The sequence below is a fragment of the Cnephaeus nilssonii genome (genome assembly GCF_951640355.1).
Source record: "Cnephaeus nilssonii genome assembly, chromosome: 1".
Taxonomy (NCBI): domain Eukaryota; kingdom Metazoa; phylum Chordata; class Mammalia; order Chiroptera; family Vespertilionidae; genus Cnephaeus; species Cnephaeus nilssonii.
The window spans coordinates 61,928,776-61,956,551 of NC_137072.1; the positions used below are offsets into that span (position 1 = coordinate 61,928,776).

At 39.0% G+C, this 27,776-nt stretch overlaps 1 protein-coding gene across 8 annotated transcripts in view; it reads right to left on the bottom strand.

Annotated features, from left to right (window-relative positions):
- PTPN13 (protein tyrosine phosphatase non-receptor type 13) overlaps positions 1 to 27,776 on the bottom strand; it is a 199,370-nt gene that overhangs the window by 152,767 nt on the left and 18,827 nt on the right. For all 8 annotated transcript variants that reach the window (XM_079770823.1, XM_079770825.1, XM_079770824.1 and 5 more), the window contains exon 2: positions 3,345 to 3,464. In XM_079770823.1, coding sequence (XP_079626949.1) covers positions 3,345 to 3,459 — 115 coding nt within the window. In that variant the 5' untranslated portion in view covers positions 3,460 to 3,464. The remainder of the gene's footprint in view (positions 1 to 3,344; positions 3,465 to 27,776) is intronic.

Genomic DNA, 27,776 nt, shown 5'->3' on the forward strand with positions numbered 1-27,776 from the left:
ACAAAATTCTTAGAGACCATTGTATTTTACCTGCTTTTATTTCACTAACAATACTAGTCATTATTCATAAGGGTGTTTATTACAGAACCACAAAATAAGCAAACTAATACAGGTATCCCCGCTTTTTGAAAGTCTATTTTACTCCACTTGGCTTTTATTAAAGATCTATATTAATACTGGTCTTTGCTAACTGAAAGAATTCCAAAGAGGATTTTAGCTTTTATTTTAAAAAAGGTGAAAATACAGCATTCAGCATTTGTCTTGCAGAGAGCCATTATAGAGGCAGGACATCTGGGCAGCGAGAGTGGTACTGCCAAGCTCTTCCCAGTAAAACTGAGGGTCCTTATGATGTTGATTCAATTTAGCTTTAAATCCTAGCTTCAGAAATCATCTCTATCTCTCAGAGACCTAGCCTTTTCCCTGGATAATCAGCAACTCTGGGGGCAGCAAAAGATAGCAGCCAGGATCTGGATAATATTGGTCACAAGGTCTAGACCTCTGGCCAGCTAAAGATAACATCTTGAGCTGTTATGTATCAGTGCCTGAATCCTCAGGTAGAAGGGCCCCCTGGCTACTTTCCCATGAGATTGAATAGAGGAACAAGGGAACAGATCTCAAAACTGTCCTCAAGACAGAAATAAATGATTTATTACTCTTCCTCACCTCCAACCAATCAGTTCCCAGCATGACCCGGAAGACCTAACCCAGTGTCTTGCGATTTTGCCCTGTATACTCTAGTAAGCTACCCGTCATGGGGAGTTCGGGCTTTGGAGCACCAGTTTGCTGGTCTCCTGGATGGCGCCTCCACTGCAATTCTGTTTGGCTGTTAGTGCCGTGTGGATGAACTCTTTCTGTTCTATAACACCTGGGAACGACACTCAGCATCAAGCTCTCACAGCTTTGAACTATGTCTGTGTGCCTCTGTGCTTTATCTCCATTTACCTTGTATATCCGTTATAAAAATGTGCTCTAAGGTAATCAGAAAAGCCTAAGAGAACTTACAAAGGTGTTACTTAACATAAAACTAGATGTAATTAAACATATTTGGCATGATTTGGTAGGTTATTTGGGAGATCTGGAAACACTAAAAATTTTTCCCATACAAATTAATGGCATTAGCTTCTTTGATTTACGTATTTCAGCTTAACAAAAGGTTTCATAGGAATGCTCTGCTTTCCTATAGGAGGGGAAACCTGTATTTTATTTCAGTTCAGTAAGGAAAAAAACAAAAACAAAAAAACTTGTGGCAAAAAAAAAGACAGTGTGCTATCAAATACAAGAAATAAAAATCCTAGATTTCAGATAAACTCAATCAAATAAACGTAATTTTCCTCCAAAAAAAAAAGAAATTTCCAACTGGCAATCATAATAGTTGGTAATCTCCAGACGGCCAAGGAATCCAAATTCGATTTGTCTATATTACTGATGCTATTCTGTGAATTGGACTGAAGGCCTATGGTAACCAGCTCCCATGGACAGTGTTTAGGGCATAGCTGCCTTACAATTAATTTTATAGCACATCCAGTAAGTCTCTTTATTGTAACGTACCAATATGTTATGCAATAATTACATCTCAATGACAAGTACTTCACATTCAGACACTAAATCTCTATTAAAATTACGAAATTTGAAAGAAAGAGTACTCAAGAGTATGCAAGATGCTTATATTCCACGAGTCATGGCTAGGGCAGTGATCCTGCCATTAGTACAATAAAAAGGTATTATCTCTCCCTCCTCTGAAGGAACATCTGTAGTTATTGTCTTTATCACTCATTTGGCACACTGTTTTGAAGCAGTAAACTTTTCATATGCATCTGATCTGAATAAATCCCTTAAGGGCAACAGTGACATCTTCTTATCAGGATCTTCCATGCAATACCTCACAAATCAATGTTTCTTAAATATTAACTGACTATTGTTAATTAACTGAGTAATGCCACCAACATATCCTTTCTTCAACAACACCTTTGGAGCATGGCTACCTGTTCTATAGCCTAGAGTGCCTATACTTTCAAATTTCCTGAAAAAATTAAAATAAGGCAAACAACGCTACAAGGCCTATTAAAATAGCTAGATTTTAGGTAAGTGGAATTAAATAAAAGGAATTACTTTTCTTTAGATTTATCCTAATTCTAATCAAACATCTCAGTTACAGCAGAATTGGGTGGGACCTAACACCATTTTGTTTAAGTTCCAGTCCCTGGATGGGAAAATAACAGCAACAACAAGAATGACGACAAAGCTTTACCATCTGTCCCCAGTCTGTACTCAATCAGTGGTCACCCCTACAACTTCGCAAAGGTAACCATGCTCTTACTCTTAAGCAATTCAAACATAAAATGCATCAGAACATCCTTAAAAAACTTGTTAAAACACAAGTTGCTGGCTTATACCCCCAGGAGTTTCTTATTCAGTTAGGTCTACAGCAGGCCTAAGTACCGTATTTTCCGGCGTATAAGACGACTTTTTAACCCAGGAAAATCTTCTATATGCCCAGTCGTCTTATATGCCGGAAAATACGGTATTTGCATTTTAACACGTTTGCAAGGTGATGCCGATGCTACTCATCCAGGGACCATACTTGCAGAATTATTACCTTATCTATGTTTGTTTATTGTGCCTGATTAATTCATTCAAATCAAAGATGAAGTTTGGTTCTTTACCTACTGTTCTAAACAGGTGTTGTTCATATGGTGTAAAAGCTTCATGTGGAATTTTCAGCATGATATCAAATGTTTGTGGTCAACCAATGGGTGACTCTTTAATTTTTCCCGCTCCAAAATGTCACATGACCATTTGGAGCAGGTGACTACCTCTATAGGGAAGCACCAAGGAAGTTATTCAGTATACATTATCCCAATTTAGAGTTACAGGGATATTATTCTCTCTGCCAGGAATGTTTTCCCTCCTCCTTACCTGGTTAACCTCTCCTTCCTTTCAGGTCTTAGCTTGATATATGCAAGGAGGCCTTCCTTTTCCTCCCCATGACCATGTCAAATTCTCCTACTATGAGTTCTCATAGAATCCCTGGATCCTCTCCTATGTAGCCTTGTCATGGTTGAATTTTTTACACTTGTTTATATAAATATTTTATTAGTAGCTGTTTTCCACACTGGACTATAAGCTCCCTACAGACCGAGAACATTTTTAATTTTGATCATCATTACATTTTTAGTCCCTAGCACAATATCAGGTACATCAAAGATGTTCAAATAAAGGTAAGAAAGTTCTGAGCTTTTTTAGCCCTAAGAGAGGTAAGGAAAATATTCTTCTATACTCTGCCCCTTTATCAATTTTCAGCTATCCAATATTCAAAATTAAGAAAAGAAAAAAAAAAGACCTACCTTTCCTGAATAATTCTTGAAGACTTTCAGCACTTTGATTTAATACAGCCCATATTTCTTCCTCCTGAAGGGGTCCACCCCGAACCTCCAGGGCCTCAGCTAGTGACACGTGCATATTACCTAGGAAACAAAGGTAACAGATGGTCTACACATCAACAACATTACTGCAATTGCAGGAGCGAAAGTTGTCATCTATGAGGTCCCTGTCTACCTAATTTTTCAATATGGCTTTCAATCTAAATATAATCCTACACTTAAACTCACAGAGGGTAAAGGTATTGAAGGGGGAAAAAAACATCAAAACAACTACTTGCCCTAATACAATAGAGTCAACCTCAGAGACAGAACTAGAGAATAGTGGTGCTGACTAGTACTTCATGGGAGATGGAGAGACCGCAGGGTCCCAGGAGGCCAAAGTGCAGATGATTAAACCAAAGCAGCCAGACTGAAGACCTTTCAGACCATTTACCTACCCATCCAGGTAAAAAGGGTAGAAGGAGTAGAGAGGAGACCCTACAGCCATAGCGGGAGAAGTTGTGAGTAAGATGGAATATGTGTCTTCCATTCATTGACTGATTTCTATATTTCCAACATGTATATTATAATCCTATATAATAAAAGCTAATGTGCTAAGTGTCCCACCATTCATTCAACTGTTCGACCAGTCACTACAACGTGCACTGACCACCAGGGAGCAGACGCTCCGACCGGTAGGTTGGTTTGCTGCTGGGGTCCGGCCTATCGGGACTGGACAAGATGGGCCGGACACGCCCTGGAGTACCTCCCCTGGTCCCTGCCCGGCCGGCCAGCCGGCCCCCATCGGCCCCCATCAGCCCCCATCGGCCCCCATTGTGTCTGGGCGAGTCAGGCCGGACACCCTGGATGAATCCGTGCACCGGGCGGGTTTCGGCTCCATCCCCGCAGGACAGGCCGAGAGACCCCACCAGCACATGTATCCGTGCACTGGGCCTCTAGTATACTATAACTATAAATTGTACACTGAATGGACTTAACTATTTCTAGACCCAGCTTTGCTGCTGAGGAGGTTCAGAATAGGCCTCCCCAAAGTATGCCACTTTAGCATGTGAATTATTTTGAGTTGATGGCAAATTGAGACCCTGCAGGCTCGTGAGAAACTTAAATCTCTCCTCAAAGAATTTAAATTTGGGGCCTTGCCCATTAAAGGAGTTATTACTAGAGATTACTTTTTCCCCCCTATCTCGACGAGAGGGCAAACATCTAATTACTGAACATCTGCTCTACTTTTCATCCTTAAATGACCTTCTTCCCCTCTGCAGCCCCAAGTTGCCTTACCTCAACCTTAGTTCAGAATGCCATATTATACCTCCTTTGAACTTTCTGTCTCTGAACCTCTTGTGTTTGTGGGGTATCTGACTCTCCCATGTACGTGAGGTTCCCATATATACATATGTAATTAAATTTGTTTATTTTCTCTTGTTAATCTGTCTCATATATATTTAATTATTAGACTAATAGGAAGAACCGTAAAGAGTAAAGTTTCTTCCTCACCCACACTGCCAACTTACCATTTGCCCTTGGGAAAATAATTTCACCTTTAAACCTCAGTTTCCCATTTGTGACATAGGAATAATAACAATATTAATAATAATGATCTGGGGACTATGACAAGGAAAGAGGTTATGCCTATAAGCATCATAATCTAAGACTCTATAAAAATTTGGAAAGGTGCCTTTGTGATAACATTTTTGTAGGGTCAATTTTTTCAGTGGCATTCAATTAAGTAGGTGATCTATTGATAGCATTTAAGGTTTTCGTGGGTCTCAATAATCCTATTTTCCTTTTGGAAGGAGAAATGCAGCTAGTCAAAACTTCCTATATAGATTTTCCTGAATTGATACTTCTTGAAAGAAAATTGCTCTTTACAGTGATTACTAAAATTTCTACCCAGACCAAACCAATTCATGCACAATGGCAATGTATATATTACGGTAGGCAGAAGCAGATGGGTTGGGAAAAGAAGCTATGAATCTAAAGGGAGTGAAAAACGTTAAATACTTATTTTCTGTAATATATCTTTTGTTAAATTTTAAAATTAACCTATAAAAGGCTAACAAAAAAAGCTAATAGCTTCTTTTAATTTACATTTATGATAGTTTAACTCAGAATGAAAAAAGCAACTCCAGCAACAAAATGAGGCCAGCCTTGTCCTGTTACTTTCCTTTTCAAATGTATACTACAGCATTTTATGCTTAGAGTCTACCTTGAGGGGTGTCTACTTAAATGTACAATGTGGTAGTTAAAAGGGAAGATATAAGCCCTGGCCAGGTGGCTAGGTTGGTTGGAGTGTCGTCCTGTACACCAAAAGGTTGCGGGTTCGATTCCTGTTTAGGGCACATTCCTTGGTTTCTGGTTTGATTCCCAGAGTGGGGCACATATGGGAGGCAACTGATCAATGCTTCTCTCTTACATCGATGTTTCACCTCTCTCTCTCTAAATAATAAATAAATAAACAAACAAATAAATAAATAAATAAATAAATAATCAATCCTATATAACAAAGAGATCATATGCCAGTTAGACCGGATGGCAGAATGACCTTCTGGAAGGACCAGTGGGCGGCGGGGGTTAGCGAGCCTGTGCCGCCAGGCCAGCCATGGTGGTCCCGGCACGCCCGCCCCCCTTCCGCAGAGGTGGCAGGAAAGGGGGTGGTGCAGACCCAGCGCAACTGCAGCGTCTCAACCTCCCACAGCTCCTCCCCCAGCCGGCCCTGCCTCTGATTCCCCCCCTCCCCCCATTTAGTGGGTGGAGGGCGGGGACAGTGCTAAGGCTTCGAGCCTGTCTTCTGGTTGAGCGGTGCTCCCCATCCCCCGCTCAGCTAGAAGCCAGGCTCTTGGCAGCGCTAAGAATGTCCGACAGTGGGCCTAAGCCGGCAGTCAGACATCCCCCGAGGGCTCCCGGACTGCGAGAGGGTGCAGGCTGAGCTGAGGGACCCCTCCTCCCCCGAGTGCATGAATTTTGTGCACTGGGTTTCTAGTAATAATAATAAAACATATCCTTAGGTGAGGATTAAAAAAAGGGGAGGAGGGGACAATACTACTTTAAAAAGCCAAAATAGTTTTTATTTAGCCTGTATAAGAAGTACGATTATTTATTCAGATTAAATCACCAAAAATTCCCTAGGCTTTTTTTTTTTTTTTGCTTTTTTCTCTCTCTAGGCTTTTCATGTACTTCATCATATGACAAAAAAGGAAAAATGTTTAAATTCAATTTATTAAAGGGAAAAAACAGAAACTGATTACTTTCTAAGAGATATTCTGAGCTGTCTTCTAAATAAAACACTACATTAAATTGGAATTTTTAATAGAGGCATCCAGATACTATTAGCAATCAGATAGTAACATAACTTGTGAAAAAAGACTATCCTGTTGCAAATTTCCACAGTGATATGTCCGAGAACCAGTTAGATAGCTCTAAAGCTAACACACAGGCATGAAGAGTAGAGAGGAAATTGCCTAAGGATCTCTTTGAAGAGAGTTGTGCTGATTTTCATGTTTCTCCAAAGGAAGAGGGGTGTGGGAAAAGTTTCATTTTTTCACATCAAGCCAGTGAAAGAAGCTCAATGGGACACACTGGAGTGCTTGGTCCCTAGAGTGGGGGGTTGGGGGGAGGGTGTGGAAGGGGAGGGCACAGACTGGTGCCTGATACTTTAGGGATCTAAAGGCTTTGGCTATCACTCTGAAGCAGCAGCCAGTGGGGAGGAGAGGGGACACACTAGAGTCAGAGTGAGGTAGCATGCTTTATTGAGAGAAAACTACTCTTTCATTAGTAGTTGGGGAGGGAGGAGCAAGAAGAGGGCCAGCCTGGAGCTACGACATCCAATCCACATATTAAAAAGGTCCCCAAACTTTATATTGTTTTACAGCTCTTTGCTTACACTAAAAACTACAGAAGGTGCATTTTTAAAAGCGTGAATTATATGGTACTTGAATTATATTTCAATAAAGCCGTTTAAAAAAATCCCACTATAAGGAGAATGGGGAGAGGGGGAGAAGAATGGGGGGAAGAAATTTATATTTAAAGAAATCATTTTTTATTTCCTATAAAAAAGGAAATGAAAAAATAAAAGTAACTTTTTAACACAATTTTTCATTGCTTGATTCAATCAGGTCTTAATTATGTTTTATTAATCCTCTGTTAATTTCTATTTATAATTTTTTTTTGTCTATTCAGTGAAGGATTTATGCATCTCTGATTGGAACTTGTTAGAATTCTGAAATATAGAAGGAACATTTGCTTTTGTACAATAATGTCATCTAGCCAACAGTAAATTTGATGTATATATTTATCTTTATTGTTGAAAGTATTACATATACCCCTATTTCTTTTTGCCACTGGCCCCTCCTAACTCACATATCCCCCTCCCCCCAGGCCTTCATGACACTATTGTCTGTGTCCATGGGTTATGCATATCTATATATATATAAAAGCCTAAGCAACCATTTGACTGGTAGCTATGACATGCACTGACCACCAGTGGGCAGAGGCTCAACACACAGGCATGGAAACATGAAACAGACTGATGAATCTCAGAGGGAAGGGTGGGAAGAGATTAACCAAAGATCTTATATGCATAGTAGAGGTCCAGTGCACAGATTCATGCATTGGTGGGGTCCTTTGGCCTGGCCTGCGGGGGTCGGGCCAAAATTGGCAGTCCAACATCCCCTGAGGGGTCCCAGATTGCAAGAGGGCACAGGCCAGGCCGAGGGATCCCACCAATGCACGAATCAGTGCACTGGGCCTCTAGTATGCATATAAATTCTTTGATTAATCTCTCTCCACCACACCCCCATCCCCGCCTTTCATCAGTCTGTTCCATGCTTCTATGTCTCTGGATCTATTTTGTTCATCAATTTATTTTGTTCACTAGATTCCACATATGAGCGAGATCATGTGATACTTGTCTTTCTCTGACTGGCTTATTGCACTTAGCATAATACTCTCCAGATCCCTCCATGCTGTCTCAAAGGGTAAGAGATCCTTTTTCACTGCTGCATAGTAGTCCATGGTGTCACTATATCACAGTTTTTTTATCCACTCATTTATTTTTTTAAATATATTTTTATTGATTTCAGAAAGGAAGGGTTGAGAGGCTGGCATGGCTCAGTGGTTGAGCATCGACCTATGAACCAGGAGGTCACAGTTCGATTCCCAGTCAGGGTACATGCCCAGGTTGGGGGCTCGATTCCCAGTATGGAGCATGAAGGAGGCAGCCAGTCAATGATTCCCTCTCATCATTGATGTTTCTATCTCTCTCTCCCTTCTTTTTTTTTTTTTTTTAATTGATTTCAGAGAGGAATTTTTTCATATATCTCTTGGTCATCTGTATGCCCACTTTGGAGAAATATATATTTAGGTCCTTTGCCCACTTTTCCACTGGATTGTTTGTCTTCCTTTTGTTAAGTTGTATGAGTTCCTTATATATTTTGGATATTAACCCTTTATCAGATATATCATTAGCAAATACGTTCTCTTATATAGTGGGCTCCATTCTCATTTTGTTGATGGTTTCTTTTACTGTGAAGTTTTTTATTTTGATGTAGTCCCATTTGTTTATTTTCTCCTGTTTCTCTTGCCCTGAGTAATTTATCAGCAAACATATTGCTACCTGAGATGTCTGAGATTTTGCTTCTAGGATTTTTATGGTTTCATGACTTACATTTAAGTCTTTTATCCATTTTTTAGTTTATTTTTGTGTATGGTATAAGTTGATGGTGTAGTTTCATTTTTTTGCACCTACCTGTCCAATTTTCCCAACACCTTTTATTGAAGAGGCTGTCTTTACTCCATTGTATGCTCTAGATTTGATATTTTTAATTTACAGCTATGCTAGAAAATATGTTTAAGATTTTAAAAAAAACTGCCACACCCTGTGAACACTTAATCTCAAGATTTAATGTAATGTTAGAGCAGCTTTCTAACAACAAAACTATACCTTATAAATCACTATCTTTGGCAATTGCCTACCATTAGCATCTCTCCATTATTTTTATTTACCTTTATTATAGCTCTCTAGATCATTATTGCCAAATAAAAGAGAAGACAAAGGAATGAAAGAAATACAGAAATGGGAAAGGGATAAAAAAAAGTGAAGAAAAATATAGCTTGAAGACAATTCTTAAGTCCATTATTTCAATTGTTTCTTTTAGATACAGTAATAAATAACTTGGGGTACAGATAAATGACTGTCATATTTTACTATCAAAATGATCCTGCTTCACAATAAACATAACCATAGCATTCATTTTTGTTTCCTTGAAAGTTGTGGGCTGCATGATAACTAGACAGTATATGGACTTTCAAATTAGAAAAAAATATTTATATTACATAACCAGAACCACTATTACGTTTTTTATTAACAGAGGTATTAACGTCATGACCTTAAAACTGTGCCCACAGTTAGACAAAGCCACAAAGGGATTCTAACAGATGTCATTTTAATCCTGAAGGATTTGTGGCACAGAAGTGATTTTAACAGAATGAAATAGTAAACAGATTAACTGAATCCAATCAAGTGATATAACAATCTGTCCAGAAATAAACTAATCAATTAGGAAATTTTAAATTGATTCTACGGAAATAGGGCTATAAAAGTACACTGTTTCAAGATCAAAGCTACTGTAAAATAGAGCTCTTGTGTGGCCACTAACTTTGAGCAAAGATCCACTCACCACCCTGGCTAAGGATTTCTTACTGAGCAGTGAGAAACCATAGTGAGTTGAGAAGGCAACCCCCCAAATCGTAAGCATCTTTTACCCAGGATGATTTACAATGAAGTTTATAAAAGTTTACTAGAAGCAAACACACATATTAGTATTTTTTTAAGTTAAAGAATCTCTACATATTTGGTATTTTAGCTGTTTATAAATGTTTAAGAGAATAAGGTCAGTTAGAATAACAGATTAGCCTTGTCATTCCAAATTAAATACTGTTAATTAATAAAATGAGACATTTGCCCTAGCCAGTTTAGCTCAGTGTTTAGAGCCTGAGGCCTGTGGACTGAAGGATCCTGGGTTCAATTACAATCAAAGGCACATGCCCAGGTTACGGACTCGATCCCCAGTAAGGGGCGTGCAGGAGGCAGCCAATCAATGATTCTCTCTCATCATTAATGTTTCTCTCTCTCTCTCCCTCTAAAGTTCTCTCTGAAATCGTTAAAAATATTTTTTTAATAAATAAAAATTAAAATAATGAGACACACAACTATATTGCTATTAGAATAGCTAAAATGAAAAAGACTGACCATAAGAAATGTTGACAAGGATGTGGAGGACCTAAAACTCTCATACATTGCTAGTTGGAATGTAAACTGATACTCTCTGGTAAAATGTTTAAAGAGTTTCTTAAAAGTTAAATATAAGCTTATAATATGAGCTAGGGTTTTGACTTCAAGGTATTTCCCAAAAGAAATTAAAGCACATAGCCATAAAGACTTATATACAAATGTTCATAGCAGCTTTATTTGTAACAGCCAAAAACTAGAAACACGCAAATGTCTATCAACAAGTAAATGGATAGATTTTAGTATATTCCCATAATGGATACCAAGCAATAAAATAAACAAAAGAAACCACTATTATTGATGCATAAAAAAATATGGATGATGAATATGTTCATTATCTTAATTGTGATAATGGTTTCACATTGCATACATATGGCAAAATGTATTACATTGTACACTTTAAATATGTACAGTTTATGTCAACTATGCCCCAATGAAACTGTTAAAAAGAGAAAATAAAAACCAAAACAGACCAGAGCCAGATAAAGCACTCCTTTTCTTTGTCCCATGAACATGCCTGGATTTTTTTTAATTGTCAGAAGAAACCAAGTCCCAACTTCAAGTAATACATAGGTTTTGTTTGTTTTAATTGTTTTTTAATTTGTTTTCTAAAACTTAACTTTTTCATTAAAAAAAATTCTGTAAAACTAAAGAAACCAAAATCCATGGCTAAGGTCTAAGATCTTCTCTCCTTTGACAAACAAGTCAAAGCATATCTAAGATGCCATGTAACTTATGCTTATAAAGTTAGAATTTGTGCATTGATGACACAATCATGTTTTAAAAATCCATTACTCAAGATAGCAATCTCTTGTTTTTCTTTCAATTTCTAATTTCCTAAAAGCATTTATAGATAAAATAATAACTACAATAATTCCTGGAAAACTTAAATAATGTGAAGTTATTTCTACCTATTAACTTTGATCCAGAATGATCAACAAAAAGACAGATATATACAAAGTAGCAATAATAAAAGCACTAAAAGTAGCAATAATTAGAACTCTAAAAGACTAAAGCTAATTTCTCTAATAAATAAATACATTGCTATTTCTTTCCATTAAGGGTAGGTATAGAACAGGTAGTAGAGAAAAAAAAATATTATTGCTTAATATAGTTAGGAAAGACTAATAAAGAATTGGAATTTTAAGGAGAAAAAAAAGAAAATTCAGTGTTTTAATTGGATGTTGCTCAAGGTAGAAAACAGAATGTGTCTAAATATTTTTATTGAAGTTGGAGCCATGCGTATTTGTCAACTTTTCCATTGTACTTTCCCAGTGAGAGAAAAGAAACTAAAACAATCACAAGTCTAAATTGCCTTTCTGGGTCTCTGGCTCATTTCAACTACTTATCTCAATAGAAATCATATATGCTTGCTTCCTGCTTTCAAAGGACAGCTTCAAAAAACCAGAAGAGAAAAACTCTGGAATTCTTCAGTCCCTCTTCGTATCATTAAACTGAGAAATAAAGCAAAAATTTCGAATTTCACAATTGCTGTATTTCTCCTCACCGACTGGGAGGTACCTACAAAACAATGTGATGGTAGAATTTTGGTTTTGAGAATTGTCTTTCTATAGCAACCCCTCCTCTACATCCACTGATTTTTCTTAAGATTAATATTAGGAAACTTGCTTGTCCTCCTCAAGAAATATAGACTCTTAAAATATCTCAAAGTGGGCATGCATTAAAGGAAACAAATATGTATAAAGCACAAAAGACTAAGTAAAAAAAATTCATATTTGTCCTTCATATTGTAGTAAACAATTAGTGTGACAGACATAATTCTGAGATTGCTCTCAAGATTCCTTCCATGTCGCCCAAGTAGAAGGACACATGGCAAGGACCTGAGGGTGGCCCCTAGGAGCGGACAGTGTACTCCAGCCAACAATCAGAAAGAAAATGGTCCTACAACCATAAGAGACTGAATTCTACCAACAACCAATGAGCTTGGCTCAGATAATATCAGTCACAGATGATACCTTGAGTTCAGTCTGGTGAGATCCTGAAAAGTGGAATCTAATCTGAACCCAGACTCCTGAGCAAAAAGAAGTGTGAGATAGAAGAGACCAACATGGTGGCGTAGACAAATACCTGTACTCACTGCCTCCCACGACCACATCAAAATTACAATGAAAATACAGAACAACCATCATCCAGAACCGCCAGAAAGCTGGCTGAATGGAAGTCCTACAACTAGAGAAGTAAAGAAGAAAGCACACAGACTGGTAGAGGTACAGAAGCAAAGAACAGGCTGGTCCTGCAACCATGTGTGCCACTTTTTTAATCGGGAGGGAGACTGCCTCTGGGGAGGCCGCCCAGAGGAGCAAGGGGTCCCAGCCCCACACCAGATGCCCAGCCCAGGGTCCCAGACCTGGGAAAAGATGTCCCTACAGGCAGTAAGAACTACAGGCTGTAAAAACCAGTGCAGATTGGGGCTCAGTGACACAGAGGCTGCTGGAGACCCAGTTGCTCCTCTTAAAAGGCCGGCACCACAAACTGAACTTACAAGGTCCCCCTTCCTCTGAGCTCCAGAGCCAGGCAAGGCTCTGGGGGATGCAGACAAATATGAGGAGGAACTGGATTGTCTGGCATCGGGGCAGGAACTCGGGGGTGGCTTTCTCCCAGGTGGAGGTGCTCACAGGGATCATTGTTACTCTGCTGGGACCTTCCCGGATGCAGTGCTGACTGGCAGCCATTTCTGTTTGCTCCACCCTGGTGATTCCCTGAGACCCCGCCTCATCCAATTTGCAGCCCCACCCAAGCTGCCTGAAGCAGCTTTTGCATATGAATGGCCTGTCCTTGCTCAGGTTAAACTCTCTCAACAAGCTGCAGCTGGGTCAGGGAGTTCCAAACCTATCAATAAAGGGCCCAAGACCCAGACCAGCACCAGCCTGCCTTGCTTCACAGTTGGGTCTCATCTGGGCACTTCCAAACCCGATACAAAGAGGAGGAACCTGCAGATCTCTCTGGAGCTCCTGCTGGGTGGTCCCTGGCAGTGGATGACTTTGCACCTCCCTGGAGAACCAAGAGCCAGTGTACCAGTGGTCAGTGTCAGACCATACCAGATTACAACTCTACACATCTATAAGCGACACACTCAAGGGGCAGATGCAGTGAGAACCAAAGCCCCACTGAAGCAAGTCCTGCCCTATAAGGGTGTCTCCTGCACAGCAGCTCTCTCACTGTAGTCACAGCTGGTCCTCACAGACAATTGGCCTGGAGGTCAATTCCTTCCAGTGACACCAATAGCAATCAAATCTCAACTACAATAAGACTGTGCACACAGCTCACAAAGGGGTGCACCTAGAGTGTCCATCTCAGGTGATTGGGGAGGCTGAGCCACTGGGCCCTATGGGACACCTACTACACAAGGCCACTCTATCAACTCAAGGAGGCATAGCAGCTCTACCCAACACATAGAAACAAACATATGAAATTAGCCAAAATGTAGAGACAAAGAAACATGTCACAAATGAAAGAAATGGAAGCAAGCAAACTACTGGATATAGAGTTCAAAATCACAGTTATAAGGTTACTCAAGAATCTTTTAGAAACCTCCAAGGGACTTAGTGAGATTTTCAAGGATATTAGTGAGAATGCCAAAAAAAAAAAAGGAAAAGGACAAGTCAGAAATTAAGCATACACTGACTGAAATAAAGAATAATATATAGGGATTCAACAATAGACTACAGCAAGCATGTCAAACTCATGGGCCACATGCCTCATTTATTTGGCCCATGTTAGCCTTTGAGTTTGACATGCTTGGACTAGAGGATCCCAAGAATCAAATCAACAATTAGAAATATGAGGAAGCAAAAAACACCCAACCAGAAAAGCAAAAAGAAAAAAGAATCCAAAAATATGAAGATAGTACAAGAAGCCTCTGGGACAACTTCAAGCGTACCAACATCCGAATTATGGGGGTGCCAGAAGAAGAGAGAGAGCAAGATATTGAAACCCTATTTGAAGAAACAATGACAGAAAACTTCCCCTACCTGGTGAAAGAAACAGACATATAAGTCCAGGAAGCGCAGAGAACCCCAAACAAGAGGACCCCAAAGAGGACCACACCAAGATACATCATATTTAAAATTCCAAGGGCTAAAGACAAAGAGAATCTTAAAAGCTGCAGGAGAAAAGCAATTAGTTACCTACAAGGGAGTGCCCATACAACTGTCAGCTGATTTCTCAACAGAAACTATGCAGGCCAGAAGGGAGTGGCAAGAAATATTCAAAGTGATGAATGAATAGCAAGGACCTACAACCAAGATTATCCAGCAAAGCCATCATTTAGAATTGATGGTCAGATAAAGAGCTTCACATACAAGGAAAAGCTAAAGGAGTTCATCACTGCCAAACCAGTATTATATGAAATGCTGAAGGGTATTCTTTAAGAAGAAGAAGGAAAAGATAAAAAATATGAACAACAAAATGGCAACAAATACATATCTATCAACAATTCAATCTAAAAATCAAAATAAACAAATAAGAAATCTAATGAACAGAATAAACTGGTGCATAAAATAGAATCAGAGGCATGGAAATGGAACAGACCAATGATTCTCAGATGAAGGGAGGTGGGGGGCAGGAAGAGATTAAACAAAGATCTTATATGCATGTATGCATTACCCATGGACATGGACAATAGGGTGGCGGAGGCCTGGGATGGGGTGGGACCCAGGTGGAGGGAGGCAATGGGGAGAAAAAAGAGGGACATCTGTGAAAACCTCAACAATAAAGTTTTGTTTTGTTTTTAAAATAAGTGTGAGATAATAAATTTGTGTTGCTTTAAACCAGTAAATTTGTGGTAATTTGACACACAGCAATAGAAAATTAGTACAGATTTTGGTAACTGAAAGTGGAATGCTACTGTAACAATAACTTAAAATGTGAGAATGGCTTTGGAAAGATAGAAAGCAAAAGCTGGAAAAAGTTTTAAGAAGCATAATAGAGACACACAGCTGCTGAGGGCTGAGAAGAAGTGAGGGACATGTCATTAGAAAGTGAAGGGAGAGCCCTAGCCGGTATGACTCAATGGATAGAGTGTTGGCCTGCAGATTGAAGGGTTCCAGGTCCGGGTTGTGGGCTCAATCTCCAGTAGGTGGTGTGTAGGAGGCAGCCCATCAATGATTCTCTCTCATCATTGACCTTCCTTTCCTTCCTTTCCTTTCCTCCCTTCCTTTCCTTCCTTTCCTTTTCCTTCCTTCCTTCCTTCCTTCCTTCCTTCCTTCCTTCCTTCCTTCCTTCCTTCCTTCCTTCCTTCCTTCCTTCCTTTTTTTGATGTTTCTAGCTCTCTCTTCCTCTCCCTTCTTCTCTGAAATCAATAAAAATATATTTAAAAAGAAAAAGAATGTGAAGGGAAATCTTTGCTATATAGTGGCTGAATGCATGGTGGCACGGAAAACAGAAGTTAGAAGTGACAAAGCTGGATATATAGCTAAGGAGATTTCCAAGTGAAGTGTTAAAGGTGAAACCTGGTTTCCTCTTGCTTCTTATCGGGAAATGCAAGAGGCGAGAGGTAAATTGAGGAAAGAGCTGTTAAAGACAAAGGAACCAGAAAAAATATTATCTTGAAAAAATCTGTAGGTGTAGCTTTTGACTAAGGCAGTGAATCCCTGCAAAACTCAGAGTTCTTGAGGAAATTGTTTCAGAATAAACATTTCCAACTTGTGCTAAAAGTAAACAGAAAGAATATAAAACGAAAAGAGGCTGTTTAATACTCCCAAATTCTTCTGGCAAGAAGGCTGATTAAACTATTCATCACCAAACATGTGCCACCTTCCTTGAAAAAGGAAAAAGGGTTCAAGAGGCAGAACCAAGACTCAGATGGCAGCGTCAAGAGTTACGAAGAATTATTTCTAATTAAAATTCCAGCTGGAGTCTGCCAACCTGGATTTCAAAATGGACCAGTGAGTCCGCCTTTTTTTTTTTTTTTTTTTTTTTTTTAGAGAGAGAGAGAGTGGAAGGGAGAGGGAAAGAGAGATAGAAACATCAATGAGAGAAACATCATTGATTGGCTGCCTCCTGCGCACCCCCTATACCCACAACCTGACAGGAATCGAACCAGTGACCTCTTGGTTCCTGGGTCAATGCTCAAACCAAGTCACACCAACTGGGTGTGATTCTACTTTTTACTTTTAAATCTTCCCTTCCCCCTTTTGAATCAGACGTCTTAAACAGTTATCCCATGCCTATCCCAGACAGTCTCTTTAGTTTTATAGATTCACAGATAGATGAAACAAACCTAATTTAGGTGATTTAGGTAAGATTTTGGACTTTGAGCTGATTCTTTAATAGGAGGAGAACGCTGAAAACTGTAGGAATATTTTGCTTGTGTATGTATATGGGGTGTGTGAATAACTGATGGCCAATTATTGTGGTAGGTGAAATTCTGCGATGGCCCCCAAGATTCCTGCTTGGTGGTATAACAGCCCTGTGTATAGGTAGAACCTGTAAATATCAAGGAATAGTCACTCACTTGATTAGGTTATGTTATAGAAGACTTTTGCAGCTGACTGGAAAGAGATTCAAAATCACTGACCCAGCCCGGCTGGTGTGGCTTGATGGGTGAGTGTTGACCTATGAACCAGGAGGTCAAAGTTCAATTCCTGGTCAAGGCAGATGCCTGGGTTGTGGGCTCAATTCCCAGTAGGGAGCATGTAGGTGGCAGCCGATCAATAATTCTCTCTCATCACTGATGTTTCTATCTCTCCCTCCCTCTCCCATACTCCCTGAAATCAATAAAAATATATTTTTAGAAAGTCACTGACCTAATAGCATTGATGAGCTGAGAGCATACCCACGCTGACAGCCAGCAAGAAAATGGGAACTTCAGACCTATGGCTGCAAGGAACTAAATCCTGCCAATAACCAGTGAGCTAGACTGTAAGACTCAGATGAGATTTTTGCTCTGGCAAACACCTTGATTTCTGCCTACTACAACCCAAACCCAAAGATCCAGTAAACACGTTCCTGGACTTTTGACCCACGGGAACTAAAAGTTAATAAATTTATGTGATTTTAAGCTACTAACATTGTGATAACTTGTTATCTAGCAATAGAAGACAAATGTAAATAGAGTATAAATTTTGAAGAAAATATAACAAAGTAAATCCTCTTATACTCCTACTCTTAGGTTTTCTGGAAAATGCTTTCAGACTATTAAAAATGAAATTGTAAGATTGGGAACATAATGGGTAAATTAATCATTGTCTTTCTAGACCTCAAGCTTTTTACAAACCTATCATTTTACCTTTTAATCAACAGAACAATTTGCATTGAGGTGCCTTTCATCATATTCTGTTTGGGATGTCAGGTTAGATGGTCCAGAAAGGTTGACCAAAACTCACTGCATACCAAAGTCACTAACATATGTAGACAAATAGTGACAGCCTATTAAAGAGTTTCCTGCTACTTTTTTGATTTTCCACTATTTAGTATTCCCAAGATCAGGCAATATTTCTGAAGTCATGATCTAACTGATACACAAGAAGCCAGCTACTGTGGATATTAGAAGGCAGAAGGCAATAAACACTATCCACTCGGCAAATACTTAAAAGTTGACTATCGAAGGTTTAAGTGGTGTCTGTCTTCTCCTCTTGTTCTTTTTTATAAATCTACAAAATCTAAAATGTTTTGAGTAAATTTATATTGTGGTAAAATAAAGTAGTAGGTATCATTCATATTAATGTGAAATAAAATAAACTCTGATTACACAGAAAACAAATGAGAAGAGTAAACCCAAATAACTTCACAAGTGATAGATGAAGCACAGTAAGTCTAGACATACTCCAGTAATTGCAAGAATAGTTTCAACTTAATATTTGGAGACAGTCAAAATTTCTACTCAATCTATTCTATTCTAAAAATGATTTTGGTGTTACCAACTTGCATTTTGAAATATTTTATTACAATTCAATTTTTAAAATATCTAATTTTATATCTAAGCAGTTACACAAGAGATATTAATATTGAATATTGTTGTTCATTATACCATTTTCATAATATTTCACTGTGATAATTAAATTAGATTATTGCTTCTAATTTAAATAATGACAACTTACAAGAACTAATAAACAATCTCAAACCATGTGGTTTGGGCTACTCCCTTATTTTGTGGCAATTCAACTAACTCTATAAAGATTTGTTTCTCAAGGTATAGTTATTATACCTACAATTTTCATTTTAATTAATTACACAGCACTCCATGCAATTGTCATAAATAAGAATGACTAATATATAAAAATTCTGGAGCCCTTTTCACATGAGAAGATAAAAAAATTCTGGCTTATAGACAGATAATGACAAAATGACTTTGGATAGTTATTCAAATTAATATTAATGTACTAGAGGGCCAGTGCATGAAATTCATGCACTGAGAAGGGAGGTCCCTCAGCGGGCCTGCACCCTCTCGCAGTCCGGGAGCCCTTGCTCCTTACCACCTGCCTGCTTGCTGCTCCTTATCAGCGGCTAGCTGTTCCTTAGTGCTGCCGCAGAAGCAGGAGAGGCTCCCGTCACTGCTGCTGCGCTCACCAGCAGTGAGCCTGTCTTCTGGCTGAGTGGTGCTCTGACCACCAGGGGGCAGCTGCTGCATGGTTAGTGCTCATCATAGTGACGGGTCGTTCTGGTAGTTCCACCGTAACAGTCGCTTAGGCTTTTATTATATAGACTAGAGGCCCGGTGCACAAAATTCGTGCACGGGGGTTAGGGGGTCCCCTCAGCCCAGCCTGCACCCTCTCCAATCCGGGACCCCTCGGGGGATGTCCAACTGCCAGGATTGAGCCTAAACCGGCAGTCAGACATCCCTCTCACAAGCTGGGACCACTGGCTCCTAACTGCTCACCTGCCTGCCTGCCTGATAGCCCTTAACTGCCCCCCTGCCAGCCTAGTCACCCCCAACTGCCACCCCTGCTGGCCAGGACACCCCTAACTGCCCCCCCCACTGGCCTGGTCATCCCTTACTGCCCCCTCTGCCGGTCTGGTTGCCCCCAACTGCCCCCCCTGCAAGCCTGGTCACCCCTAACTGCCCCCCCACCAGCCTGGTCGCCCCTTACTGCCTCCCCTGCCGGCCTGGTTGCCCCCAATTGTCCCCCTGCAGGCCTGGTCGCCCCACGCAGCCTGCTGCTCAGTCGTTTGGTCACCCCTCACTAACCCCCCTGCCGGCCTGGTCGCCCCACGCAGCCTGTTCGGTTGTCTATTCAGTTGCGATGGTCGCTTAGGCTTTTATTATTATAGATTACAGATTAGAAAAAAAGGAATAATGTATACCTTTATAATTCAATGGTCAACATTATGAATTTCTGCCCAGCCAGTGTGGCTCAGTGGTTGAGCATCGACCCATGCACCAAGAAGTCATTGATTCCATTTCCTGTCAGGGCACATGCCCAGGTTGCAGATTCAATCCCCAGTATGGAGCACTCAGGAGGCAGTCTCTCTCTCTCTCTCCCTCTCCTTTCCTTTCTTTCTAAAATCAATATAAACATATTTTTTAAAAATTATGAATTTCTGATTATATCACACCATCTACTTTAACTTTAACCAATGTAATTCAAGTCAAAATTAATTTTTAGTTATACAAACTCCATCCATTCTCATAAAGCTAGTATTCTGTATATACAGTTTCTATAAGAGAATTCATCTGCCACCAAGACTTAACCTAATCACCTTAGGGCAGATTATTCCTAAATCTATTTCCAGCCTTAAGGTAGCCTTGCTTCAAAATCCAGATCTTCAATTTCAGAGAGGTAGGGAGAGGGAGAGAGAGATAGAAACATCAATGATGAGAGAATCATTGACTGGCTGCCTCCTTCACTGGGGATCAGTTAGGGCACATGCCTGGGTTTTGGGCTCAATCCCCAGTAGAGAATGTGCAGGAGGCAGGCAATCAATGATTCTCTCTCATCATTGATGTTTCTATCTCTATCCATCTTCCTTCCTCTCTGAAATCAATAAAAATATATTTTAAAAAATAAAATAATTTCTAATAGTCCTTTATTATTCTTTTTATAAAACCAGAATCTGTAGTGATGTCATCTTTCTCATTCCTGATATTGGTAATTTGTGTCTTCTCTTTTTCCTAATCAGTCTTGCTAGAAGTTTATACATTTTATTGCTCCTCTCAAAGAATCAACTTTTGGTTTTATTAATTTTCTTTTTTGTTGTTGTTGCTTTCTATTTGATTTGTCCTCTGATCTTTTTTTTTATTTAAGATTTTTAAAATTGATTTTTAAAGAAAGCAGAAGAGAGAGGGAGTGAGAGAGAAACATCGATTGGCTACCTTCTGCATGCCCTCCTCCCCCACTGGGCATTGAGCCTGCAACCCGGGCATGTGCCCTGACCATGAATTGAATGGCAACCTTTCCATGCACGGGACGACACTCTACCAACTGAGCCATACCAGCCAGGGCTGTCCTCTGATCTTTATTCTATCCATTCTACTACTTTCTGCTTTGTTCTTTTTCTAGGTAAAAACTGAAGTCATTGGTTTGAGACATTTAGTGCTATAAGATTTACCCTAAGTATGCTTTAGGAACTTGCATCCTGCACATTGCTATATTATGTTGTAATTTGTATCCCAAACTATATACTTTCTCATTTCCTCTTTAGGCCATGTGTTATTTAGTTTTCAAATAATTGAGGATTTCCCAGAGATGCTTTGAATGACTTGAATAAATTTAAATGCATTAAAAGTTGTTTTATGGCCCAGAATATGAACTATCTTGGTACATAGTCTGAGTGCACTAGAAAAGAAAGTGCATTCTCTGCTATTGTTGGGTGGAGTATTCTATAAATGTTAGATCAAGTCAGTTGATTGTGTTGTTCAAGTCTTTTATAACATTGTTTTTCTACTTCTCCTGCCAACTATTGAGAGACATATTGAAATCTCCAACTACATTTGTGAATTTTAAAATGTCTCCTTACAGTCATTTATTTCATTGTGCATTTTGAAGCTCTGTTATAGGGGAACAAATATTTAGAATTATTACATATTCTTGGTGAATTGACCCTGTTGCCATACTGAAATATTTTTTTCATCCTGGTAATATACTTTGTCCTGGGATCTGCTTTGTCTGATATGAACACAGAGAGTTTAAAAAAAAATTAGTGTTAACATGGTATGTCATTTCCATCCTTTTACTTTTAACTAAGATTGCACATACTCAAGTTTTGATATTTTTAATCTAATCTGACAAGTTCTGCCACTTCATTGGGATGTTTAAGGCATTCACATTAAATGTGATTATTGATATAGTTGGGTTTATCATTTTGCTATTTTTTATTTGTCCCTACTGATTTTTCCCTTTTATTCTTTTTCTACCTTTGAAATAACAGTAATTTTTATGATTCCATTTTATCTCCTTTGTTGGCTTTTAGCTATAACTGTTTTGTTATTTTAGTCATCACTATAGGGTTTATAGTATACATTTTAATTTATCATAGTCTGCCTTCAAGTGATATTACACCACTTTCATATAAGAACCTACAATTGTATTCTTCCATTTCTCCCCTCCCAACCTTTATACCATTGCTATCCATTTTACTTTTACATGTATTATAACTCCCATTCTACAGCGTTGTTGTCATTTAAAGTCAATCATCTTCAAAAAAAGTTTATTGTAAAGGAGAAAATAGAAACACATTAATTAAAAGGTACCAATCTTTACCCATGTGATTTCAACATTAGTAGTAATACTACAAGTCAGATTACCCAAATGTAACCTTCTATTTCCAGTTAGCTGATCTTGTACGTAAAATCATAAAATGTTACAACTGTTATTAAAAATGAAAGAGAAAAGTTGTTAAATCATTTAGGTCTATAGTCCAACCTATTAGTGAGAGACCTGGCTGAGGTGATGCAGGGGCTAGCTCCCTGAAGAGAGGGTTCATCACCTCCCTGGGACAGATGAGAATATGTTTTGCTACATTTCATAATTGCAGACGGCACATTCTGAACTATGTTAAGCTAGAAAAGGAGACCTGGACTCATTGGCTCACACATCTGTGTAAATTTTTAATTAAAAAAATAGCACAGTTACTCCGAATAGCAATCCTGAGAAAGAAGAACAGAGTTGGGGGGATTACAATACCAGATATCAAGCTACATTACAAAGTCACTGTTCTTAAAACTGCCTGGTACTTTCACAAGAACAGACATATAGACCAATGGAACAGAACAGAGAACCCAGAAATCAACCCAAGCCATTATGCTCAATTAATATTTGACAAAGGAGGCAAGAGCATACAATGGAGTCAATTCAGTCTCTTCAATAAATGGTGTTGGGAAAACTGGACAGATACATGCAAAAAAATTAAACTAGATCACCAACTTACACCATACACAAAAATAAACTCAAAATGATAAAAAAAAAATTAAATGTAAGACAGGAAACCATAAAAATAATAGAAGAATCTATAGGCAGCAAAATATCAGACATATGTCGTAGCAATATCTTTACTGATACAGCTCCTAGGACAATGGAAACTAAGGAGAAAATAAACAAATGGGACTTCATCAAAATAAAAAGCTTCTGCACAGCAAAGAAACAATCAACAAAACAACAAGAGAGCCCACTGCATGGAAGAACATATTTGCCTATGTTACCGATAAGGGTTTAATCTCCATAATTTATAGAGAACTCATACAACTTAACAAAAGGAAGATAAACTATCCAATCAAAAAATGGGCAATGGACCTAAATAGAGACTTTTCAAAAGAAGACAGAAGGAAGGCCAAGAGACATATGAAAACATGCTCAAAGTCAGTAATCATCCGAGAGATGCAAATGAAAACAACAATGAGGTACCATCTCACACCTGTCAGAATGGCTATCTTCAACAAATCAACAAATGACAAGTGCTGGCAAGGATGTGGAGAAAAAGGAACCCTCGTGCACTGCTGGTGGGAATGCAGATTAGTGCAGCCACTGTGGAGAACAGTATGGAGTTTCCTCAAAAAACTAAAAATGGAACTCCCATTTAACCCAGTGATCCCACTTCTAGCAATATATCCCAAGAAACTAGAAACACCAATCAGAAAGGATATATGCACCTCTATGTTCATAGTGGCACAATTTACCATAGCTAAGATTTGGAAGCTGCCTAAGTGCCCATCAGCAGATGAGTGGATTAAAAAACTGTGGTACATCTACACAATGGAATACTACGCTGCGATAAAAAAGAAGAAGGAATTCTTACCATTTGCAACAGCATGGATGGAACTGGAGAGCACTATGCTAAGTGAAATAAGCCGGTCAGAGAAAGAGAAATATCACATGATCTAACTCATTTATGGAAAATAATGAACAACATAAACTGATAAACAAAAAACAGATCCAGAGACAGAGAAGCATCTTTCAGACCATACAAACCTCAGAGAGAGAAGGCAGGGGAGGAGTGTGTGTGTGTGTGTGTGTGTGTGGCGGGGGGGGGGGGGGGGGGGTAAGAGATCAACCAAAGGTCTTGTATCCATGCATCTGAGCATGACCAATGAACACAGACAATACGGGTGGGGTCATGTGCTGGGGGCAGGAGCATGCAGGGAGAGGTCAATGGGGGGAAAAGGAGACATGTGTAAAACTTTCAACAATAAATACTTTAAAAAAAAGAAATCAGCCCTCACCGGTTTGGCTCAGTGGATAGAGCATCGGCCTTCGGACTGAAAGGTCCCAGGTTCGATTCCGGTCAAGGGCATGTACCTTGGTTGTGGGCACATCCCCAGTGGGAGGTGTGCAGGAGGCAGCTGATCGATGTTTCTCTCTCATCGATGTTTCTAACTCTCTATCCCTCTCCCTTCCTCTCTGTAAAAAATCAATAAAATATATATTTTTTAAAAATCACAGTTAAAAGTGCCAAATTGAGTGGCCTTGACCACACAACTGGAAACAATCTATGATACATGTGTGAGGAGTTGATTCCATCTGCCAACTCTTCTTTATTTCTTCCTCCTTCACTCTTTTCTTGACCCTTTTTGACTTAGCATCTGTTCTATACTATTTTCTATTTCCCTGATGGCAATGTAGAAAAATGGGAAAGTACCTAAGTTTGAGAGTCAGGCAGAATGAGTTTAAGCCCAGCCCATGCATTTAATAGTTGTGTAATCTTGAACTATTTATTTCACCTTTCAATAGCTTACTTTCCTCCTTTGTAATAGAAAAAGAATAATACTTAATCATAAGGTTGTTAGATTAAATGAAATGATACTTATCTGCTCATTCTAATCCCTGTTAGTTCTGAGTCAGTTTGATTGATTTATCATTATAGGTAATATTTCCCTGCTTCTTTGCATACCCAGAAATTTTTTATTGGATGCCACATATTGTGAATTTTATCTTGTTGGATGCTTATGTTTAATCCTCACCTGAGGATATGATTTTTATTATTATTATTGATTTTAGAGAGAGAAGAAGGGAGAGAAACATCAATGTAAAAAACATCGATTAGTTGCCTCCCTTATGCACCCTGATTGGGTATCAAACCTGAGATCCTTTGGTGTGCAGCATGATGCTCCAACCAACCAAGCCACACCAGCCAGGGCTAGATGCTTATGTTTATAAGTATTCTTAAGTTTTGCTGGTGGATTAAAAATTATTTGAAAACTTGCAAGTCTGACCCTTTGGGATCTGGCTTTTATGATTTGTTAAACTGGTCCAAAACAATGCTCAGTCTAGGGCTAATTATTTCTCACTACTGTGGGGAAATTCTTCTGTGTACTCTACCTAGTGCCTCATGAATCTTGAGGTTTTCCAGTGTGCTTTGTGGAAACAGGCACTATTCCTGACCCTGCATACACAAGTACTGTTCCCTCTAATCCAGCTCAAGAAGTTTCCTCACGTGTAAGTGCTATTGAGTACTCAGCTGTATACTCAAAGGGGACCTCTACAGATCTCCATGGTTCTCTTTCTGTGTAGTTCTTACCTTTCCAGTACTCCGTCCTGTTAACTCTAGCTGCCTGGGTCTCCTTAGACTTTAAGTAACATATCCTAAATTCAGGAATTCTACCATTCTTCACCTTGTTTCTCACACCTTGCATGCACCACAGTCTAGAAAGTCTCTTCAGTTTAGTAAGCTGGGCAATTATAAGGCTCACTTTGTTTCCATCTCTCAGGGATATCACTGTCTTTCATTGCCTGATCTCCAAGGTCTTGAAAAGTGTTGCTTCAAAATGTTTTATCCATTTTTTAGTTGTTGTGGGCAGGAGGGTAAATATTGTGTCTATTACTTCAACTTGGCTAGAAGCAGTTTTGCAAGCTTACTTGGTTTATTTTTTCTGTACCGAACCACTGTAAATGGCATCTCATTCAATCATCCCTGATGGATTGGGGTCAAATCTTACATGGCCATGGGGCTGCCCCTTTACCAGTAGATTGTTTCTGTGTGGGTCTTTTCACTAATAGTCTTAAAGGCAGTCATTTTTCTGCTTAAAAAGCACATTTGAAAGAAAGAGTATTAAGACTAAGGAATTTTAATGTTATGGGGAAAAATGCCTTAAAGTTTGTGCAGCTTAGTTAAGTCACAAAGTGATTTTCATTCTATAGAATTTCTATAAGAAAGATTTCCCTTTTATAATTCTTACAAATGAAAAGAACATTCATGGGAGGGGCAGGGAGATACTGAAATGTGGAGACAGGAAAAGAGAATGGCAGATCTTGAGAAAAAAAGGGATTGAGAATGAAACTCATGGAAGCCAAGACATACGTCACTGTCTCTACATAGTTTGTTCTTTTCTTTATTCCTACACAAAAATCCAATGTTTACTTAACTAATATGCTAAGGTGAAGTATTAATCAAAGCAGACAGCTAGAAGCATTATCATTATTATCCCTTAATAAATGTCAAAACAGAATATGGCAAGTTCATGCAAGTGTAAGGTAGTGAAGATGATCTAGGGCATAGGTTGCATACCAGTGGCCCATGGGCTTTATTTGGCCTGCAGACATGTTGTATTTGGCCTATAGAGCGATGGCCCACACCATTTATTTTACAGAAGTGTGAATTAGTAGCTAATATTTATACATTTGATTTGACAAATGGGAGAGATTTCATTTAAATTTTTTGAAGAAAAAGGAGATATAACTGCTCAAAGTGAGGAGCAGAGTCTGAGCCCTTTAGTTAACTATACAGTTTATTATTCATTATTGTTTTCTTCCCTCCTCAACTATCTCTGGCCCTTCTTCCCCTACAGGTATTTTTAGGCTAGTGTCACCTGATCAAGGGTATCTATAATAATAAAAGCATAATATGCTAATGAGACCAGACATCCGGACATCCTTCTGGATGAAGCCGTGGGGGCTGAGGAAGAGGTGGTTAGAGGCGACAGGCAGGCAGGCAAGTGGTTAGGGGTGATGAGGCAGGCAGGCAGAGTGGTTAGGGGTGAACAGGCAGGCAGGCAGGTGAGCAGTTAGGAGCCAGTGGTCCCAGATTGCAAGGGGGATGTCCCAAACTGCGAGATGGTGCAGGCTGGGCTGAGGGACCCGCCCCCAAACCCCATGCATGAATTTCGTGCACCAGGCCTCTAGTATATAATAATATCCCAACTTATAGAACAAATGTATAAAATAGTGACCAAAATATATATTACCTTTTAAAGGGAAGATAGGATTTTTAGAAAGATACATTGAACAGGGTATTTTCTACTAGTTGTAGGAAAGCTGTATCTGGGGCACATTTTTTAACTATAGATTCCTATGGGTCTGGAAATGTCTCAAAATGCTTCTTTTAAACAAAATGAATGTAAATTAGATATAACTCCCTTAGGAAACTACAATGTACCCTACCTTTTGCATACATTTAATAAGATACACATAAAAGGAAGCATAATTAGAAAGAGCTACAACAATGTCATTAGAAAATTACTCTCTGGCACACTTGTCCTCCCAATGCAGGGAAAAAAAAAAATCTGAACTTTAGGAACTCAATAAGAGTAACTCTGTATTTATTCTTCAATGTTCATAATTAAGCCAAGAAAAGAAAATTAGAAGAACAAATGCTATACACCAACACTTTCTATATGTTGAGGTTTCTTTGCACCCCAGAGCTCTATAAAATAGAAAAATTGAAATAGAGTTAAGTACCCCTTACAATTGTAAAATGATCCAACTTCACCTAAACCCAATATT